We start from the raw sequence: 19,297 nt of genomic DNA, 5'->3' as shown, positions 1-19,297 counted from the left end.
TTGTGCAGGAAATGCTTTGTTCAAAGGAATTTTTGAGACCCTCTCAAAAATTCTGCCCCAGTTACTGATTTGTGAGAAAAAATGCTTTTGATGGAATTTTTGAGTTCTTTTCAAAAATTCTGCCCTAGTATCGTGATTTGCAAGAATATGTCCTTTTGATGGAATTTTTGAGACCCTCTCAAAAATTCTGCCCCAGTTAACAGTCAAAAGGGGAAAATGAAATTTTTATTATGATAAGACCGAACTCCAAAGGAGCGCCTACGTATCCTCTCTTAAACAGGAATCAGGTCTGACGTAGTTCCAAATACAGAGTAAAAGAGCATGAACAATTTAGATGTAATATCTTTTCACAGGATCTGAGTTGATGGGTTTGGGCCAAACTTCTCCATCCCTTTCTGCAAGTATGAGGGCTCCGCCTGTTAATACCCGAGAGACTATGTATGGACCCTGCCAGTTTGGCGAGAATTTACCCTTTGCTTCATCTTAGTTTGGAAAAATCCGCTTCAGAACCAGTTGCCCAGGTGAAAAATGTCTGGGTCTAACCTTTTTGTTGAAAGCTCTGGCCATTCTATTTTGATAGAGTTGACCATGACAAACGGCGTTAATCCTCCTTCCATCTATCAATGCAAGATTTTCCGCCCGAATTTGTATCCATTTAGCATCATCCAACTCCGCTTCTTGAATAATCCTTAGAGATGGTATTTCCACTTCGGCAGGTATCACAGCTTCATTACCATATACCAGAAAATAAGGCGTGGTCCCAGTAGAAGTTCTGATGGTTGTACGATATCCCAGCAATGCAAAGGGTAACTTTTCATGCCAATGTTTGTGATTATCGATCATCTTGCGCAATATCCTCTTGATATTCTTGTTTGCAGCCTCAACAGCTCCATTCATCTGTGGTCTATATGCTGTAGAATTTCGGTGATTGATCTTGAACTTCTCACACAATGATCTCATCAAATCACTATTTAGGTTGGTTCCATTGTCAGTGATGATTGACTCAGGAATCCCGAACCTACAGATAATATTATTTTTGACAAAGTCATCCACAACCTTCTTTGTCACTGATTTGTAAGAGGTGGCTTCGACCCATTTGGTGAAGTAGTCAATTGCAACCAGAATGAATCTATGTCCATTGGATGCCGCTGGCTCGATTGGCCCAATGACGTCCATGCCCCAAGATGCAAAGGGCCACGGTGAACTAGTAACATGGAGTTCGTTGGGAGGAACTCTGATCATAACTGCATGAGTCTGACATTGGTGACATTTTTGAACATAGCAGATACAGTCTGTCTCCATAGTTAGCCAGAAATATCCCGATCTCAAGATCTTCTTTGCCAGTGTAAAGCCATTCATGTGAGGACCACATGTTCCTGCATGTATCTCTTCAATCAACCTGTTGGCTTCTCCAGCTTCGACACACCTTAGCAACCCCAAATCGGGAGTCCTCCTATAAAGGATTTCTCCATTTAGAAAGAATTGATTCACTAACCTCCGAATTGTACGCTTTTGTACACTTGTTGCATCTTCTGTATACTCACCACTCTTCAAATATCCTCGAATGTCATTGTACCAAGGCTTTCCATCAAGTTCTTCCTCGACATGAAAACAGTATGCCGGTTGCTCGTATATGTGGATGTAAATATGATCAATGTAATTATGATCAGGATGTTGAATCATGGAAGATAAGGTGGCTAAGGCATCTGCGAATTCATTCTGGATCATTGGCACATGTTTGAATTCTGCCTTGATGAACCTTTTGCACAACCTATGCACGCACTCCAAGTATGGTAACAATTTCCGATTCTTAGTAGCCCATTCACCTCGGACCTGATGATTCAATAAGTCTGAATCTCCTATTATTAACATTTCCTGGACATCCAAGTCAATAGCGCGTCGGAGCCCCAATATGCACGCTTCATATTCAGCCATATTGTTTGAGCATAGGAACCTGAGTTTGGCTGATACCGGGTAATGTTGCCCAGTTGGTGAGATCAAAACAGCTCTGATGCCGGATCCGCTCAGGTTCTTAGCTCCATCAAAGAACATCCTCCAACCATCATATTCTTCAGAAATGTCTTCCCCGAAAAAAGCTACTTCTTCATCTGGGAAGTAAGTCTTTAACGGTCTATAATCATCATCTACAGGGTTTTCCGCCATATGATCTGCTAATGCTTGTGCCTTCACTGCCTTCTGTGTAACATACACTATGTCAAACTCACTCAGTAATATCTGCCATTTAGCCAGTTTACCAGTAGGCATGGGCTTTTGAAAGATATACTTCAGAGGGTCCATCCTTGAAATCAGATAAGTAGTATGCGAGGAGAGATAGTGTCGAAGCTTCTGGGCGACCCAAGTTAAAGCACAACAGGTACGCTCCAATAGAGAATATCGAGCCTCATATGATGTAAACTTCTTACTCATGTAATATATCGCCTGCTCCTTCTTTCCAGTCTCATCATGTTGCCCCAAAATGCAGCTAAAAGCATTATCCAACACTGATATGTATAACAACAACGGTCTACCAGATTCCGGTGGAACCAACACAGGTGGATTGGATAAGTAATCTTTGATTTTGTCAAACGCTTGTTGACATTCGTCTGTCCATTTCACCGCAGCATCCTTCTTCAACAGCTTGAAGATAGGCTCACAAATGACAGTAGATTGAGCTATGAAACGACTAATGTAATTTAGTCGACCCAGGAAACTCATTACCTCTTTCTTACTCTTCGGCGGAGGTAGATCACGAATGGCTTTGATTTTCGATGGATCCAGTTCTATACCTCGGCGGCTGACAATGAAACCCAAAAGCTTTCCAGCAGGAACCCCAAAGACACATTTTGCAGGATTTAACTTCAGGTTATACTTGCGTAGCCTAGCAAAGAACTTTTGCAGATCATCTAGATGATTTGATCCCCTCTTTGATTTGATGATGACATCATCCACATAAACTTCAATTTCCTTGTGGATCGTGTCATGAAACAAAGTGGTCATTGCCCTCATGTATGTAGCGCCAGCATTCTTTAACCCGAAAGGCATTACCTTGTAATTGTAGACACCCCACAGTGTGATGAAAGCAGTCTTCTCAGCGTCGTCCTTGTGCATCTCAATTTGATGATAGCCAGCAAAGCAATCCACGAATGATTGTGTTTCATGCTTAGCACAGTTATCGATTAAGATATGTATGTTGGGCAATGGAAAATTATCTTTGGGACTAGCTTTGTTGAGATCTCGATAATCCACACAGACTCTGACCTTCCCATCTTTCTTTGGCACTGGAACGACATTTGCAAGCCATGTTGGGTACTCCGTCACTTGAAGGATTCCAGCATCTAATTGCTTCGATATTTCTTCCTTGATTTTCAGACTCAACTCAGGCTTGTATTTTCTCAACTTCTGCTTCACAGGAGGACATGCTGGATCAGTAGGCAATCGATGAGCTACGATTAAAGTGCTTAACCCTATCATGTCTGCATAGGACCAGGCGAAGATATCCTTATTCTCCATGAGACATTCTGTATACTCTTTCTTGTCCTCTTCCGTCATATGGATGCTTACTCGGGTCTCTTGTACCACTTCTGAATTTCCCAGATTTACCACCTCTGTTTCCACTAGATTCGGGTTGGGTTTTTCCTCAAATTCCTCAACCTTTCTGATTAACTCTTCAGGGACCTCACTTTCTTCGACTTCCTCTAAGTAATTAATGTTAAGCTGTGCAGTCTCATTATATGCCATAGTCTCAGATTCAACATTTTTATAATAGAGTTTGCTGGAAAAGAATAACGCACAAATGAATATAAGATATTAAATAGATGTGAAAATAATTTTATTGATTAAAACTCAAGAGCTTTATAAAACTGGCATTTGAAAACAATAACATATAACTGGAATTTAAAATTGTTTATTGAAAACTTTTAAAATTTGATAGAAAATTTCTTCCACAGCTACCCAGATGCCCGACGAGGTCTGGATGGAGTTGAGGTCCAAATGCTGATGTTGATCCCTGCTTCATTGTTTCCTCTAGGGTCCCCTTTCTCCTCCTCGTTGATCACGACATTACAACCTTTTCCTTCTTCCTTGGTCAGAGATAAACCCTTCATGTCTTCCAAAAGATCACCAATGATACATCCCATGAAACCTGCTGATCGGAATGATTGGTGCAACGGTGGTATCGGTTTCTTCAATGGATAGTAGTACCCATCTCTAGGTGGTTGCCAATCAAGCCACTCCTCAGTAGTATATTTATATCCCAGGCCAAAAGTGGTTGAATGACGAACAGGTTGTATAGGTTCAACTATTCCTTGCAAATTAGCTCCCAAACCTTTCCCGAGCTCGAAACCAAACCAAGCCATCATATCTATGATCTTCTGACTGAACCATGGTTGCACTTCAATGTTGCCAACAAGCTCAACTGTATGGTACATCTCACCATCTAGATGACCCCCTCCTTCTATCGCATATACATGATGTCCCTTTTCCCCATGAACTACAACCTCTTCATGATCCCATTCAAACTTCAAGCATTGATGAAGAGTAGAGGGAACTGCTCCAGCCATATGAATCCAAGGACGACCCAATAAAAGGTTATATGAAGATGGAATATCCAAGACCTGGAAAGCCATTGGGAAAGTAGCAGGACCAATGAGCATGTCCAAGGTTATTTCTCCAATAGTACCCTCTGAGAACCATCAAAAGCTCTCACATTCATCTTCCAAGTTTGGATCTTTGCACTATCCACGCCTATCTTTGTCAACATGCTCAGAGGGCAGATATTCAAACCCGAACCTGAATCAACCAAGGCTTTGGTGATTATCTTATCCTGATATTGAACTGAAATGTATAAAGCCTTATTATGGGTTGTTCCTTCAATTGGCAACTCATCTTCATGGAAAGATATTCGATATGCCTCAAAAACCTGCCCGACCATTTGGGCTACCTCTCCTTGAGTGATGCTAGATGGGACATAGGCTTCACCCAGGACCTTCAATAGAGCTTTCCGATGAGTTTCGGAAGATTGCAGCAATGATAGGATGGATATTTGAGACTGGGTTTTACTCAATTGCTCAACAATAGAGTACTCTTTTGCTTGTGTCTTCTTCCAAATACCTTGATTTTCAAGTTCTACAATTGGTGCCTTGGATTTGCTGGAGCTTCCCTACACCAAATTTTCAGAAGTGTAAATTCTTCCCGATCTAGTAACTCCTGCTGCGGTGTCTGCTTCTTCCACTTTTATTTTTCCTTTTATGTAGTCCTATGGAACAGCATGGGTATTATACTGGATAGGGGAAGGCGCCCTATAAACAGTGAATGGAGGCTTGGGCATGGCGATCTCAACCTCAAACGGAGCACGCCTTTGCACTACCATTGGAGTCTGAGCGGTAGCAATCATTGCTTCTTCTGGCTCAAGGACCCAAATGGATTTCTCCCAATCCGAGGTATCATCGGCTTCTATCATGTTGACCTGATGGTTAGGCAGAGGGTTATTTGCAACATTTGGTGCTGGATCTTTGAGTTGGATGGCCTTAGTATCAATCAACATTTGAATCTTATCTTTCAGGGCTCTACAAATTTCAGTAGTATGACCTTTCATCCCAGAATGCTAGGCACAAACCTTGTTAGGGTCATACCATTTTGTGCGGACATCCACAGGCAATGCAGGAACTGGGGTGACATAGCCAGCCTCTTTTAGTCTCTCATAAAGCTGGGCAATAGGCTCGGCCAGAGGGGTATAGTTCTTCGCAGGCCTTCTTTCATATGGTGGTCTATTTCGGTAGTTTGATGTTTGAGTAGGTGGTGGGGTTTGGAAGTATGATGGCTGGGCATTATAGACAGGATATGAAGCTTGTTGGTATTGAGGAGCAGCATTTTGGTAATATACTGGCATGGGGTTGGGAGATATAGGTGGTGGAGCTGAAGGGTATGGAGTTTGGGGATATGGAGATGGAGGTGGGGTTGTTGATTGGTACTTATAAGGGGTTCTGGTCCCCTGAGCCATCATGACTGAGCCTGTTTTCTTTCGATTTTCTGCCATTCCTCCGGATTGCAGAGCTTTGTTGGTGGCTTGCAGGGCCTCCAGATTGATGATAGTCCCATTTTTTATGCCCTCTTCGATCCTTTCACCTAGCTTGATAATTTCAGCAAAACTCTTCTCAGCTACAAGCATTATCCTATCATAATATTGTGGTTCTTGAGCACGGATGAAGTAGTCTTTCATCTGAGATTCTTCCATGGGAGGTCTGGCCCTAGCCGCCTCAGACCTCCATCTTATCGCATAATCCCTGAAAGATTCACTTGGCTTTTTCTTCAGATTTTGGATGTAGAACCAATCAGGTGCATTTTCTACATTAAATCCAAACCGGTTCATGAAGTCTGTTGCCATGTCTACCCACTCACCCCATTTCCGCGGGTCTTGTTCAATATACCAGGACAGTGCCTCTCCGGTAAGACTCCTCATAAACAACTTCATGAGTATCCTCTCATCTATCCCCACCCCTACAAGCTTGTCACAGTACATTCGTAGGTGGGCTTTGGGATCTCCAATGCCATTAAACAATTCAAACTTTGGAAGCTTGTATCCCTCAGGTAGTTCTACATCGGGATGTATACACAAATCCTCGTAGCTCAGTCCTCCCAACCTCTTGCTTCCTTCCACATGTTGCATCCTGTTAGCCAAGTTATCTAATCTCTCAGTCAGGGTTTTTATCAGAATATCCTTTTGGGAGGACTCTGATTCATGGTAGTTATGAGTCACAGGAGCGGTTTCCACATATATGGGGTTGAGGTTGTTATTTCCAGGAGTATATGAAGGGTTTGCATTTGGAACTGGTTCTGGAATAGTTGGCTTAGTTTGTTGGTGGTAGTGGTAAAATGGGATTTGAGTATTTTGTGCATGAAGTGGTGGGAAGATATTTGGATGAGTGGGTTCAGGTCGGGGTACATTGGTTGGGGGATTGTTTGGCATGGTTGTTTGGTTAGAGTGAGGAGGATTGTCTATATTCTCACCAAACTGAGTTCCAAGAGAAATAGATAACTTGGCCAAATCGCGCATATGAGCTACTTCTTCTTCCAAATCTGCAATCTTGCGCTCAAGCCTAAGGACAAGGTCACTTGGAAGTTGCCCTCCCTCAGAAGTTTCTACTCTTTCGTTGCTGCTGTTATTGTCAACCATTTTACCCTTGTCTGTTCTTTGAGGAGGAGGAGAAGGGGGGGTCCCTTTTGATCGTGTATGTGCCAGAATGAAGAGCAGATCAACCTTAGGAATGGGAAAAACAATGGAATCAACAGAAAACAGTGTTAGGGGATTAGAGCAAATAATAATAATAATAGCACATTGTTTGAAATAAACGCCCTAGATGCAAGGGACCTCGTTGAGCCAAAGGTAGGCCTAAGACGTCATATAAGTGATGCATAATGATTAATTTAAGCCTTATTTGCCAAATGGAGTTTAGAGTTAGAGAAATAAAACGATCTTTATATATTGAATAACTTCAAATTATTACATCATACTAGAGCAAAACTAGAAATAAACTAAAGGGCTAGGGATAACATGGAGAAATAAAAAAAATTCTAAAAGAAACAGGGTCAATGCTGGTTTCCAAAGTTAGGCACAATCTGCTGCCTCATTTCTGGAGTGATCTCATAGTCGCGATTGAGGAGGTTGCGGGTCCATCTTCTTTCCTTTTCATCACCAAAACCTGGAATGCCTTCTTCGCTCAACTCTGCATGCTCTGCGTCCTCCAAAAGCCACACATAATATTCTGGTGTGCAGAAAGGTCTATGCTCTCGAACATCAATAGTTACCACTTTTTCCCACCTTCGCAGTATGGTGCCCACTTGTGGTATTTCTGGCCCAAAATCATACCCATATTGGCCCATATGGGATCTTAGAGGTATCATTTGGATTTGACCAAACTGTCGGAGGACTCGGAGTGGTGCGTATGGTTGCACGCCATTTAAACCAATGAGCTCGATAAAGTAGATTTCATTGCCTCTTATAATGACACGACGAGGCTTCAACCAATAGTATTTCCATTGAATGTCGATGGCTGAACGTTCTCTCAAATACACAAACCAGTCATCCGTTCCCACAGGGGAAACAAAAATTTTCATCCTTGAGGTATGGTTGATGATTTGTTTCCCATAGTCCCTCTAAGAATGTCTACCGAATTAGCCCTTTGATAGAAATGCTCAACAGCCCAAAGTTGCAATAGAAAATTACACCCCTCGAAATACCTTTTGCCTTTGGTACATTTGGTGAGTGCCCTTATAATTTATGCCAGTATCATGGGAACTATAGTCTTTCCGCCTCAGGCCATCATACGAACCACATAACTTAGGCTAGTGTGTATTTTTCCTCCTTCTCTAGGAAAAACTAATGAGCCCAACAGTGCGACAGCGAAAGCATTAAGACGGTATCTTTCCCACTTCGCAAGAGAGCAAGCAAATTCTTTATGGAAGTTTTCATGGCCTTCCTCGTCTCCAAAACGTGAATATAGAAACTCTAAAGAAATCCATCCCTCTTTCAGACAAAGCAAATTCGGATTATGATGCATGCCCATTTGCTTTAGGAAGGACCTTGGAGATGGCTTGTGTGGCACAATCATTTCACGATCTCTGTAAGGGAGACCAAGAAACCCACCAATCTCTTCAATCGTCGGGGTTAGTTCAAAATCCCTGAATTTGAACACTAGCCTCTCAGAATCCCAAAACTTCAACAGTTCCTTGATCAAGTGCCGGTCTGACTCGACGGAGATTAAAGCAGTGAGGCCACCTAGTAGTTCGTTTGCCTCCAACTCTCGATTCCTTTCAATATCCTTCCACCAGACCTTCAAGGTAGGGTTCACTTTGACTACCATTTGCGTGTTTGGAAAATGAGGATAGGCCATGACTCTGCAAACAAACAATAAACAAAATCTAAACTCCATATTGGCAAATTTGGCTTAATTTAATTATTATGACCACATTGACACATAAGTATGCAATTTGTCTAAAGGGTGTTGGGGCCCTTTAGACAATAAGGTGGCTACTAATTATGTGGATTGACACCAAGGGTCAAACCACCTAGAGTTTATGCATCATGTATGACCTAATCAAGATTTCTAAGAGTTGGCTTGACACGGACTTGAAAGGGATTCTATGCGAGAAGGCTCGTGGTTTCACGGTAGTAGAACTATCTGTTACGTCCACGCATATGTCGACTCTCTATAATTGGGTATTTGAAGAGAATTGGAGTAGTTGTGAGAGGTGCAAAGGCACAACATCACGGTAACAAAATAAAAAAAAAAGGAAGAGGGTCCCAATTAGGGGAAGTATGAGTGGAATGACAGTTTATCAAAGCGGTAATATTTAGCAATTAGAGCGGTAACATATAGGCAATTTTATGAAAGCGATAAATAAGTAAATAAATACACGCATAAATAAAAGGACGTAAACATATAAAATATTAGAGAATCAAGCAAATAAGGAAAGAGGGATTGGGATCATGCGAATAAGTAAACAAATAAGGGAAAAAGGGAAAAGGCAAAACATGAAAATAAACAAATACGGAAGAAGGGAAAGGGGTGGAACATGAAAAACAGAAAAATAATTAAGAAAACAAATAAACAAGGAAAACGAATAACAACTTAACATGCTACTAATCAAACAAACAATGAAATAACCCAGTAAACCCCACATAAAGTATGAAACATGTAGTGGTTAAAACCTAATATCCCCAGCAGAGTCGCTATTCTGTCGCGCCCCGTTTTTCGCAAAACGGGTTTTGGTGCATGACCTAACAACTCTTTTGGGTTTTAGGTGAAGAAGAGTCGCCACCTAACGAATTAAGGCGCGTTAGGGCACCTATTTAACCTAACTAAGTCTAGCTAAGGTCAACGAACCAAAGATCAGGGTAAGGGTTCAAGTTACCTCGAGGGGAAGGTGTTAGGCATCCCTCGAGGTCCACAAATGTGGGTCCCGGCCGTGTATCATGCAATATGTGGGGGTTACAAGTAGCATTTAAGGTCACTTCATTATTTGGTTATTTAATTAGCATGATTACTAGGTGATGAATAAATATTAAACAATTAAAATCAATTTATTTATTAATTTAATAAATTAAGCATGCAAAACTAGGTGATAACAACATTAAGCAATTAAGAACACTTTAATTATTTTAATTAATTAGTTAAACATGCAACTAGGTGATAACATAATATTAAACAATTAAGGAAACTTTAGTTATTTTATTTAATTAATTAAGCATGCAAGACTAAGTGATAAATCAACAAATAAATATTAAACAATAAGGAGATAAGCGAGGAGATAGAAATTACACAAATAGATAAGCAAACATTTTTATTTTAATTAAACTACCCCAAATAAATATAATTATTATAAACAAATAAAGGGACAAAGGAAGGGAGACTCTGAAGGACTTTAGGATCAGCACTTGACTTTATTTTTTTTATTTTATTTTTATATAGGCTTCCGTGTAGGGACTGACAAAACCAAGGTTTGTCGCTTTAGCCTGAGTCGATGTCATCATATCCATAGGGCCTAAACTACCCCTACCCCACCACCGCATGCTTTTCGTCTCTAAAAGGTGTCTAGCATCCCCACGTAAGGTCCAAGAGGCATTGGACTGCTATTAGAGTGAATTTAGACAAAATAAAATATAATAGGCCCACCTAGACACCAAGTCAAACACTTTGGACGAGCATTTAGCACGTAGGGTCTCATATTGGCCTCTAGATTTTAATTTAAACATGCTAGCAAACACACATAAAGTGAAGGGTTTCATGCTTAGGTGTGTGACATACAAAACAATTAATATAACAGTGAAATTACTTAATTTGAGGGTAATAGATTACTACAAGGCAAATCTTATTTAACTATTAGACATAATGAAATTAGCTAGAAAAATACGGGCAGAAACATGTTGAAGCAATGACAGGTTTGATTACTAATTCCAGAAGTTTTATTTTTTTTTGCAAAATGAAATTCGGGGAAGCAAGTAGCAGTTACAGAAAATTGACTTAGTAGCCGATTTTAATTATCAAAACAGTATGCAAAATAAGCAATTCAAACTGACATTAACTAGGGTAGCAAATAATTGAAGTTGCAGATCTTATGTAAGCATGCAGAAAAGATTATTAGTTAATTAAGTGATTAGCAGATAGACCACAAAATACAAAAAATATATATATTTATTTATTTTTTACAAAAAGCATGTAGCAAATCAAAATGATTTATTAGCATATTTTAGTAGCAAATAGAGCAGAAATTAGTTATCTTAAGCCATATTCAATTCAGGAAAACAGGTTTTATTTTAAACAGAAATTCACTCTTTCATTTATAAATGTTGATTAACATCTTAAACTACTAACTATTTCCTATAGGCATGATTTCTAGATGTGAACATGCTGAAAACAGTTAGATTCATAAATTGCTATTCTAGAGCATGCTGAAAATTATTAGAGATTTATTCTAGTTGGCAGAAAACATGTATAATAATATTTTATTTTAGTTATTTAACATGCAAAAAAAAAAAAAAAAAAAAGACTTATAATCCTATGTACATGATTTCTAAGTGATAGAAAGATTGAGAATATTGTAACTCCTCAAGGCATGATATCTACACACTAATGACATTAAAAAAAAACTTAAATGTATCTCTAAGTACTGATTGTTCAAATAAACATATAGACATGCTTTTCAAATGAAGTAAAAGGTGACAATTGTTCAACCTATTTGATTTCTACGCCAAGTGACATATGAAGAGTAATTAATTAAAAATTTGTTATTTTAGGGAAACGGCTGAGTCAGAAATCAAGGAACAATCATGCAGTGTTTTAGTATATTTAATAGGATGATCCCACAATTCCAATAATTCAATATAATGACCAGCTAGGTATTTAGACTCATAAATAACTTCCAAATTATAATTAGACAAGATAGAAATGAGTGATTAATGATGACGATAACTTATTATTATTTTTTTTGGACAGATCTTGATTTAAAATTATTAGAAGGAACGATCAAAACAAAATCACAGTCCTATAAGCATGGTTTCTAACATAAATAAGTTATGATAAAAAAAGTAAACAAGTAGCACGTAAATCCCCTTCCCCCCCCCCCTTTAGGCGATCCCCCAAATATATTTCATATATCGAGAGTTAAGAGTTTATACACAATTATTACAAGACAAAAATAGAAATTAAATAATGTACAAAACATAGATTAAATCAGTTCGTCTATTGTTTCCTTCCCATGGCAACTCTTCAAACTTCAAACTTATAACCTGCTAAACAACAATAGGGCACAGTGCTACATAATACTTACATTATACGGTTATCATGTCTAAACCAAAATAGAACACATAACACATTATAAGCAAAGTCAGGCATATAAGATTCACACAATTATTGGACGCAATAGGCATAATATCACATGTTAGGAGTGAAAGAAGATTGACCCGTATACTTTTGCTTGTTTCAAACATACAACAACAATTGAAATAATGCTAAGAGAGAATTAAACTAATGGAGAAACCACTAACCGATTAAGCAGAATATATTTATCAGCAATGAAGATAAAACTTAATCAGATACTAGGCCCGAACACAGCAAAATCGGGTAGAGGAGTTTTTAGGTTTACCGGAAAACTTAATCTTTAAGAGTAGAGAGCAATATTATTTTTTACTTAGAATTAGAATATGTGAGCAAGTTCGGATGTCAGTAAATGTGTGAGTCCCTTTTTATAGTCACTAAGAGATGAACAAATAAGGAAAAGGAAATAATTAATTAAATCTTGGTTTTCCTTATTGGAAAAGAATTGAATGGTCAAAAATAAAGGAAAGGAATAAAGGGAATCAACCAAAATTATTTTTCCTTATTTTCAAGGAGAGCCAGATCAGCAAAATTATTTTTTAGCTCAATCAAATATAATTTTACTAAAAATATAACAAGTAGGAAAAATTATTCTAGTTAAGGCGACTATAGTCAATTAACAATAGCAAATAAAAATAATAATTAAATATACCTTACCAAAAGACACCTACCTACCCGGATTAATTTTAGCATCAAGAAGTCACAATATTATGCAAAAAATCAAACAAGCAAATTTCAGGCTTCTTTCCACATTAATTAAATCACTTAAGGAGAAAATCGGATAACTAAATCAAGTAAAGAGATATCCTTGCAACATATTTATTCACTTAAACAAAGACAAGTAAAAAGGTACAAGAATCAATTTGGGAGTCATTATCTCAACACATAAAAAAAAAAACTTATTCAAAATAACTCAATCAATGGCCATGTCAAAGATTACTACACTTAACAATCCATATTGCATGCAACAAGTTAAACAAATATTAGAATATCAATTCAGGCAATTTAGGCAAAGTGGAAAAAATTATCGGCAAAAGGACAATCTTGAAATTTAAGGGAAGCAAATATTATTTACTTTAACCGGATGGCTTTACCAAAAAATAAACAAGTAAAGGATGATTAGATCCTAATTAACCCAAGAAAACTCAATTAAGGAAATCACTATGCTGATAATATATAAATTAGTGAAAGAAATAAATAACTAAGGAAGGGAATATTTTTAATTATGCACTATCCTCTTTAAATTAGAGCAAAACTATCAATTTACAGCACTAAATTCCTTAAGCGAAGGGAGTAAATCAGCCTAACATTGATTAACTTTACCAAATATAAGAAATATGTCCGCTTTAATTAAGGTAAGCAAGCAAGGAAGGAAAATAAAATTAAAACAACCGTAGATTGAATTAATCAAGCAAACACAATTATACAACTTCAAAATTTATTACAATTAGACAAAAGTAAAGGTTGACAAGCCATTGGAATATCAAAATGCATACTTAATCAACTATGGTGATTATTATCAAATTAATCCCAATGGATGATAATAATATATATATAAGCAATTCTAAACGGTGATTTCAATTAATTAATTAAAACTATTACTCCCATACGCAAACAAGTGCTATATTTCAAAAGTATATCAATATCAAAGTCACACTCAACCAACTTAAGGAGAGCTAGAAGCATAACATGCTATTTCAACATAACTACACATATACATACTTTCGGAATTCCGATTTATCTTATGCTTAAAACAAGAACAAGTTTCTAACGATAACGATACTATAGAATTCCGTATAGAGCAGTCATGTAATGATAGATTAATGATCATAATAGGCAATTTAAGAGAATATTAAAATGAAAACGAACCCACACAGATCTGTTTAGATCTATTTTTCTCAGACGACTAAGACCTCGAGCTAATTTCGCCGGAGTTGTTGTTTCAACAGACCTTGCTAGCTGCTGGTGGTGCTGTTGTTACAGGTGGTTTCGCCGGTCCTAGAGGAGGCTACTGCCTGTCTCGTCGACCTGCTGTCCACCGGAAAAGGAGCAGAGGCGTCTGCCAGGTGATTTTCGCCGGCTGCTCGCCTTGTCGAGCTGCTGGCTGTAGCTGTTGCATCTTGCCAGAGCGAGGAAAAATTAGAGAGAGGGGGAAAAGAGGTAGACGACTAAGGCGCTGCAGGAGCTGGCCTTCACCGGAGCTTGCTGGCTGTTGTTCTACCGGAAACGAGAGGGGAAAAAGAAGAGCAGCAGTTGCTGCGCCTAGCTGCTTCTCTTGCCAGAAAAATGGAAAAGAAGAAGAGAGAGGGCAAAGGGAGAGGAGATGAGAAAATGCAAAGGGAGAGAGAGAACGCCGGAGAGGGGAGGGTGGCCCTGCCTCTGGTGGCTCCTCACCGGCTGTTGTTGTTCCCGGCGTCACCTGGGCGGAGCCAAGGAGGCTGTGGCGCTGCCTCTTGAAGAGAGGAGGAAGAGATGAGATTGTCTTAGGGTTAGGGGTCTTTTTGGGAGTAAAATAGGAAGGTTAAGATAATCGATCTCGTCCGTCGATTTAATTATACATGAAGGGATAGGATTTAAACGGAATGAGATGGACGGTCAAGATTTATAAGAGGGGTTTTAAATCAGATTTGAACGAATTTGGAATGGCCAAATTTGAAATAAATTTGGCTAGAATTGCAATGAGGGGATGATTATTATTGAAATAAAATTGAAATTGATTAGGCTAGAATTGAAAGGAATTAAAATAAAATAGGCTATAAATTAAATGATTTTGAGGAAATTTTTAATAAATGCTATTCAATTAAATACTACACATATCATAATATTTTTATATAATTAAAATCACTTAAATTTTAAAACATTTAAATAAAATAAATACTTTTAGTTTTACTAATAATTTTAAAAATATCTTAATAATATTATGATAATTTTATAAAGCACATATACTAAAATGTACAATTTTAGACAAAATCAATTAAAATTTTAAACTCGAAATATATTTTTAAAAATACGTATTTAATCGAATAGCATTCCCAAAAGGGTTAAAGGTCGGTCAAAATTGGGTGTCAACAACCGACAACCACCACTATGAGCCTAAGTGGTGATACAGCGTGCCCATGATGCCAAAATTGTCCTACACTTTGTCGTCATATAGAACGCCTTAACTAAGTGGATCCACTAGTCTATGCTAAAGAGCACTTAAGGAGTCATCTAAAAAGTATGATCCTTTACTACCCATGATGGCTACATGGTTTATGGAGACTTGAGTTAATATGAACTCGTATCCCCATATCGGTGCTCAATACTACTCTCAAAATATACTTAGCTCATATGTTTTAAAACAAAATTTCTTTCTTTGGTTTGAGATAATTACTCAAAACTTAGCTTAAAAGCTCTCTTGGAAATCGGTGTTTCCCTTTCTTGTTCAAATGTGAAATCATTTTAAACTCTTGGAAATACTTAGTTCCCGTATAATCTATGAAGAAAATGAATGACAACTCTTTACTCTTTGCTTAACTTAAAACTTAAGTCTTAAAACAAAGTTAAAACGGTTGTGAAAGACTTTTGAAAACTTTATGAACTTCTCTTAACTTGACTCTTAACTTCTCTTGACTTGACTCTTAACTTTCCTTGAATTGAATTATGGATTCAAGGATTGTGATTTGTGATTTGTGATTTGTGATTTGTGATAGGAAAGATCTCGTGGTGTTTAGAAGTGTTTTTAGATAGCTAAACATGAGAAAATATCAAGAAATCATTGCCTGAAAGCTGGTCCACAACGCGGAGATGTATTTAACTTTTTGGTTGCGAAATTAACTTTTGAGGAAGAAAGTTCCGGTACCGCTCCGCTCCGCGAAGAAATTTTTCTTAAATCTGAGGAGCAGGTCCGCGACGCGGCCCCACTGCCCAGATTCGCCTAAACTCGACTTTTTTTCTCAAATTATCTTTAGATTTAGATACCCAGAACATGTACCCAAGAACCTAACTCAAAACAACTCTAAAACTCGACGTAAAGATCTCATAAACTTCTCAATTCAGCCCAATTCAAGAACGACATCAAATTCAAGAATACATCAAACTTTCAACCTTTTTAAAACGAATTTCGCTGAACTCAACATGTTTGGCGCGTGGGTGAATGAACCCAATGGTATGAAAGTCTCACATACCTTGTACGATTAAATCATGGTGAAATCCACAACCAAATCACACGATCTTGGTGAATCTTGAGCTTTTCTTCTCCTTTCTCCTCTTTTCTCTTTTCTCCAAGCCCTAGCGTGAATTTCCAATTGACTAAACTGATCTAATTCTAATTTGACCCTAATTAAACTACAAAAATTGAAATAAAATAATAGGGTTTGGAAAAGACCATAATACCCTTCAAAAATCCAGATTGGACTTTCCTTATTCAAACAGCCCAACTTCAAATGGGGATATCTCACTCATACAAACTCGGAATCGTGCAAACTCGGCAGCGTTGGAAAGATTATTCCAAGATATTTCCTAGGATATCTGGAAATACACCTAAATCATCCTTATCTATGAGTTATGGTCATTTGAAGTTGACCAAAAACTCAACTTAACATACCTAACAAATTTTCCAGTTTTTTATATTCTTTCCAAAAATGATTATTTCCAAATTTCTTTTACTTCTTTCTAGTTCTTTCAAATAGCGAGATGTTACAATATCTCCCCCTTGGGAACATAATCCTCGAATGAGTTTACTCTTACTAGGATAAGGGTGTAACATCTAACATTTAACTCAAACACCCAACAAGCAATGCAAATACAACATGCCAACTTATAAATTAAAGAGTTCTAAGAAGAGAATTAGTACCTTAATCTGGAATTCCTTCGGATTGGAAGAAATGTGGATATCTCTTCTTCATATCCTCCTCAGCTTCCCAAGTAGCTTCCTGAACGAACTGATTTCCCTAAAGAACTTTGACTGATGCTACTTCCTTAGTCCGCAACTTTCGAACTTGGCGATCTAGAATCTGAATCGGGATCTCCTCATAAGATAAATTCCCAGAAGCTCTTAGCTACTCAGTTATACTATAGGCTCTAAAGGCATTACTTGACTGAAATAGTGCTACTATCTTTGATACCAATGTCTTCAGTTGGTATAATCAATGAAGGATCACCCATGCACTTCTTCAACATGGAGAAATACCGGATGAACTGCGGCTAACTCTTGTGGTAGCTGATACGCTCAAATTACATCTCCTTAAAGAAGCATAAGAGATCGTTATCAAGTAAAGAACCCAACTTTTAGGTTGGGGTCTATCCCACGAGGAATATGGTTTAGACTTAAGTTCAATAACGATTATATTAGTTTAGCCAATGTATTTCCGAGACAAATAAGTAAAAAAAGGGGGTTGGTGTAACAAATTTTGGAAATTATGAAAGTAATTAGTAAGCAAGGTTCAAACTTTTGTTGTTATAAAGTTGAGAAGGAAACTAGGGCGTACGTGATCCCCATAAGCTCATAACTCTGTAATCCTAGTAATAGCAATCCCTTCCTAGTGTATTACATGTAAAGCGATAAGTTAGGTATCTCTAAATCCTTGCTCCGGCATCTAGAGAATTTCACCCCTCACCTTGGTCCGGCTACGTGTGTATAATTTACTAACCCTTACGATTACCTCATATTAGACGTCACATTGATGTATGGCTTAGTTTTCACCCTCGCACCAATCGACATTAATTCTATTAGATAGTATCACTAAATATATGTTGATAATTCTTTTCTTATTAACTACCTCCTTGGTCCGGCAAGTAGCAGCAAGGCGAGTTCTAATGTTGTGAACCGTTAAAAAGACTTCTAGACGAAAGAATTATCAATGCATGCAAAACACTATTCGAGAATTACTTAGTTACTATTCATACTTCGTTAATCGCTCAATGTTCCCACAAACCTAGTTGTGGATTTAGTTACCGATATTAGTAAGAGCACAATTCATATTTTTAGAAGAAGAAATCATGAACTTACGTAATGAGAATGATAAACCCAGAATTTCAACTTGAATTTCCAAACCAAACTTCGGAAATTAAGAATTCCTAAAGTGGCAAGTTAATCTCCAAAGCCAAAAACTAGAACTATAATAATAAAGTCTAAGCCCCAAAAATGAGGTTTACATGCCCTATATATAGAAAAATAAGTCCTAACTAAAAAGGAAACGAAATAAGGAAATAATGTTTCAGCATGCGGTTTCAATCGACGATACTGACTTACAGACCGTGGTTTGATCTACGGTTCATAGGTCCCTTCCGTGACTCAGGACTTGGGCAAATTTTAACTTCAAAATCTTCAAATCTTTTAACCGAACGACAGAGCATCAGTATGGACCGTGGATTGATCTACGGTCCGTGGATCCTCTTCCGTAACTCCATACTTAGAATCTTCAAAATCAGGTACTGGAACCCCTCTCTGAATCATTTGACGGATCAGCAGTACGGTCCATAGAACAATCTACGGTCCGTCGATTGGAACCGTGGTTCCACACTTGGTCAATAATTACCTGATTTTCCTTCAGTCATTTCCTGCCCATCTACGACACCTATCTACGGAGCATGAATAGACCTACGGTCTATAGATCACCTCTGTAGATGCCCTTTTCTGCACATCCTTCAGTTGGGTCTCTCAGTTTCTATGTCTGAACATATTTCTTGCAAACATGAGAAAAATACATAAAAACCAATACAAAATGGCCCTAGACACACACAACTCTTAAGTTTAATTTATTAAAAATATCGTAAACTCACGGTATATCAACACCCTCAACTTAAATTCGTTGGTTGTCCTCAAGCGACGCACTAAGACTCTAAATGACACTTGTATAGAAGCATGCATTTCAAGCTCAAGCAATCACATGGCTCTCTACCCCGACTCTCTTCTCGAGTGCAAATATTTTCTCTCAGACTCAACA

General features: G+C 38.0%; 1 protein-coding gene across 1 annotated transcript; it reads right to left on the bottom strand.

The window, feature by feature from the left end:
- Positions 1-330: 330 nt before the first annotated feature.
- On the bottom strand, positions 331-3,738 carry LOC125825071 (uncharacterized). The gene is given in 1 exon segment (XM_049504417.1): positions 331-3,738. A coding segment is annotated over 1 exon segment (3,408 nt).
- Positions 3,739-19,297: the final 15,559 nt, after the last annotated feature.

The sequence above is a fragment of the Solanum verrucosum genome, unplaced genomic scaffold (assembly GCF_900185275.1).
Source record: "Solanum verrucosum unplaced genomic scaffold, falcon-dt-bn FXZP01000069.1, whole genome shotgun sequence".
Lineage (NCBI taxonomy): Eukaryota > Viridiplantae > Streptophyta > Magnoliopsida > Solanales > Solanaceae > Solanum > Solanum verrucosum.
This window is presented reverse-complemented; position numbering and strand designations above follow the sequence as displayed.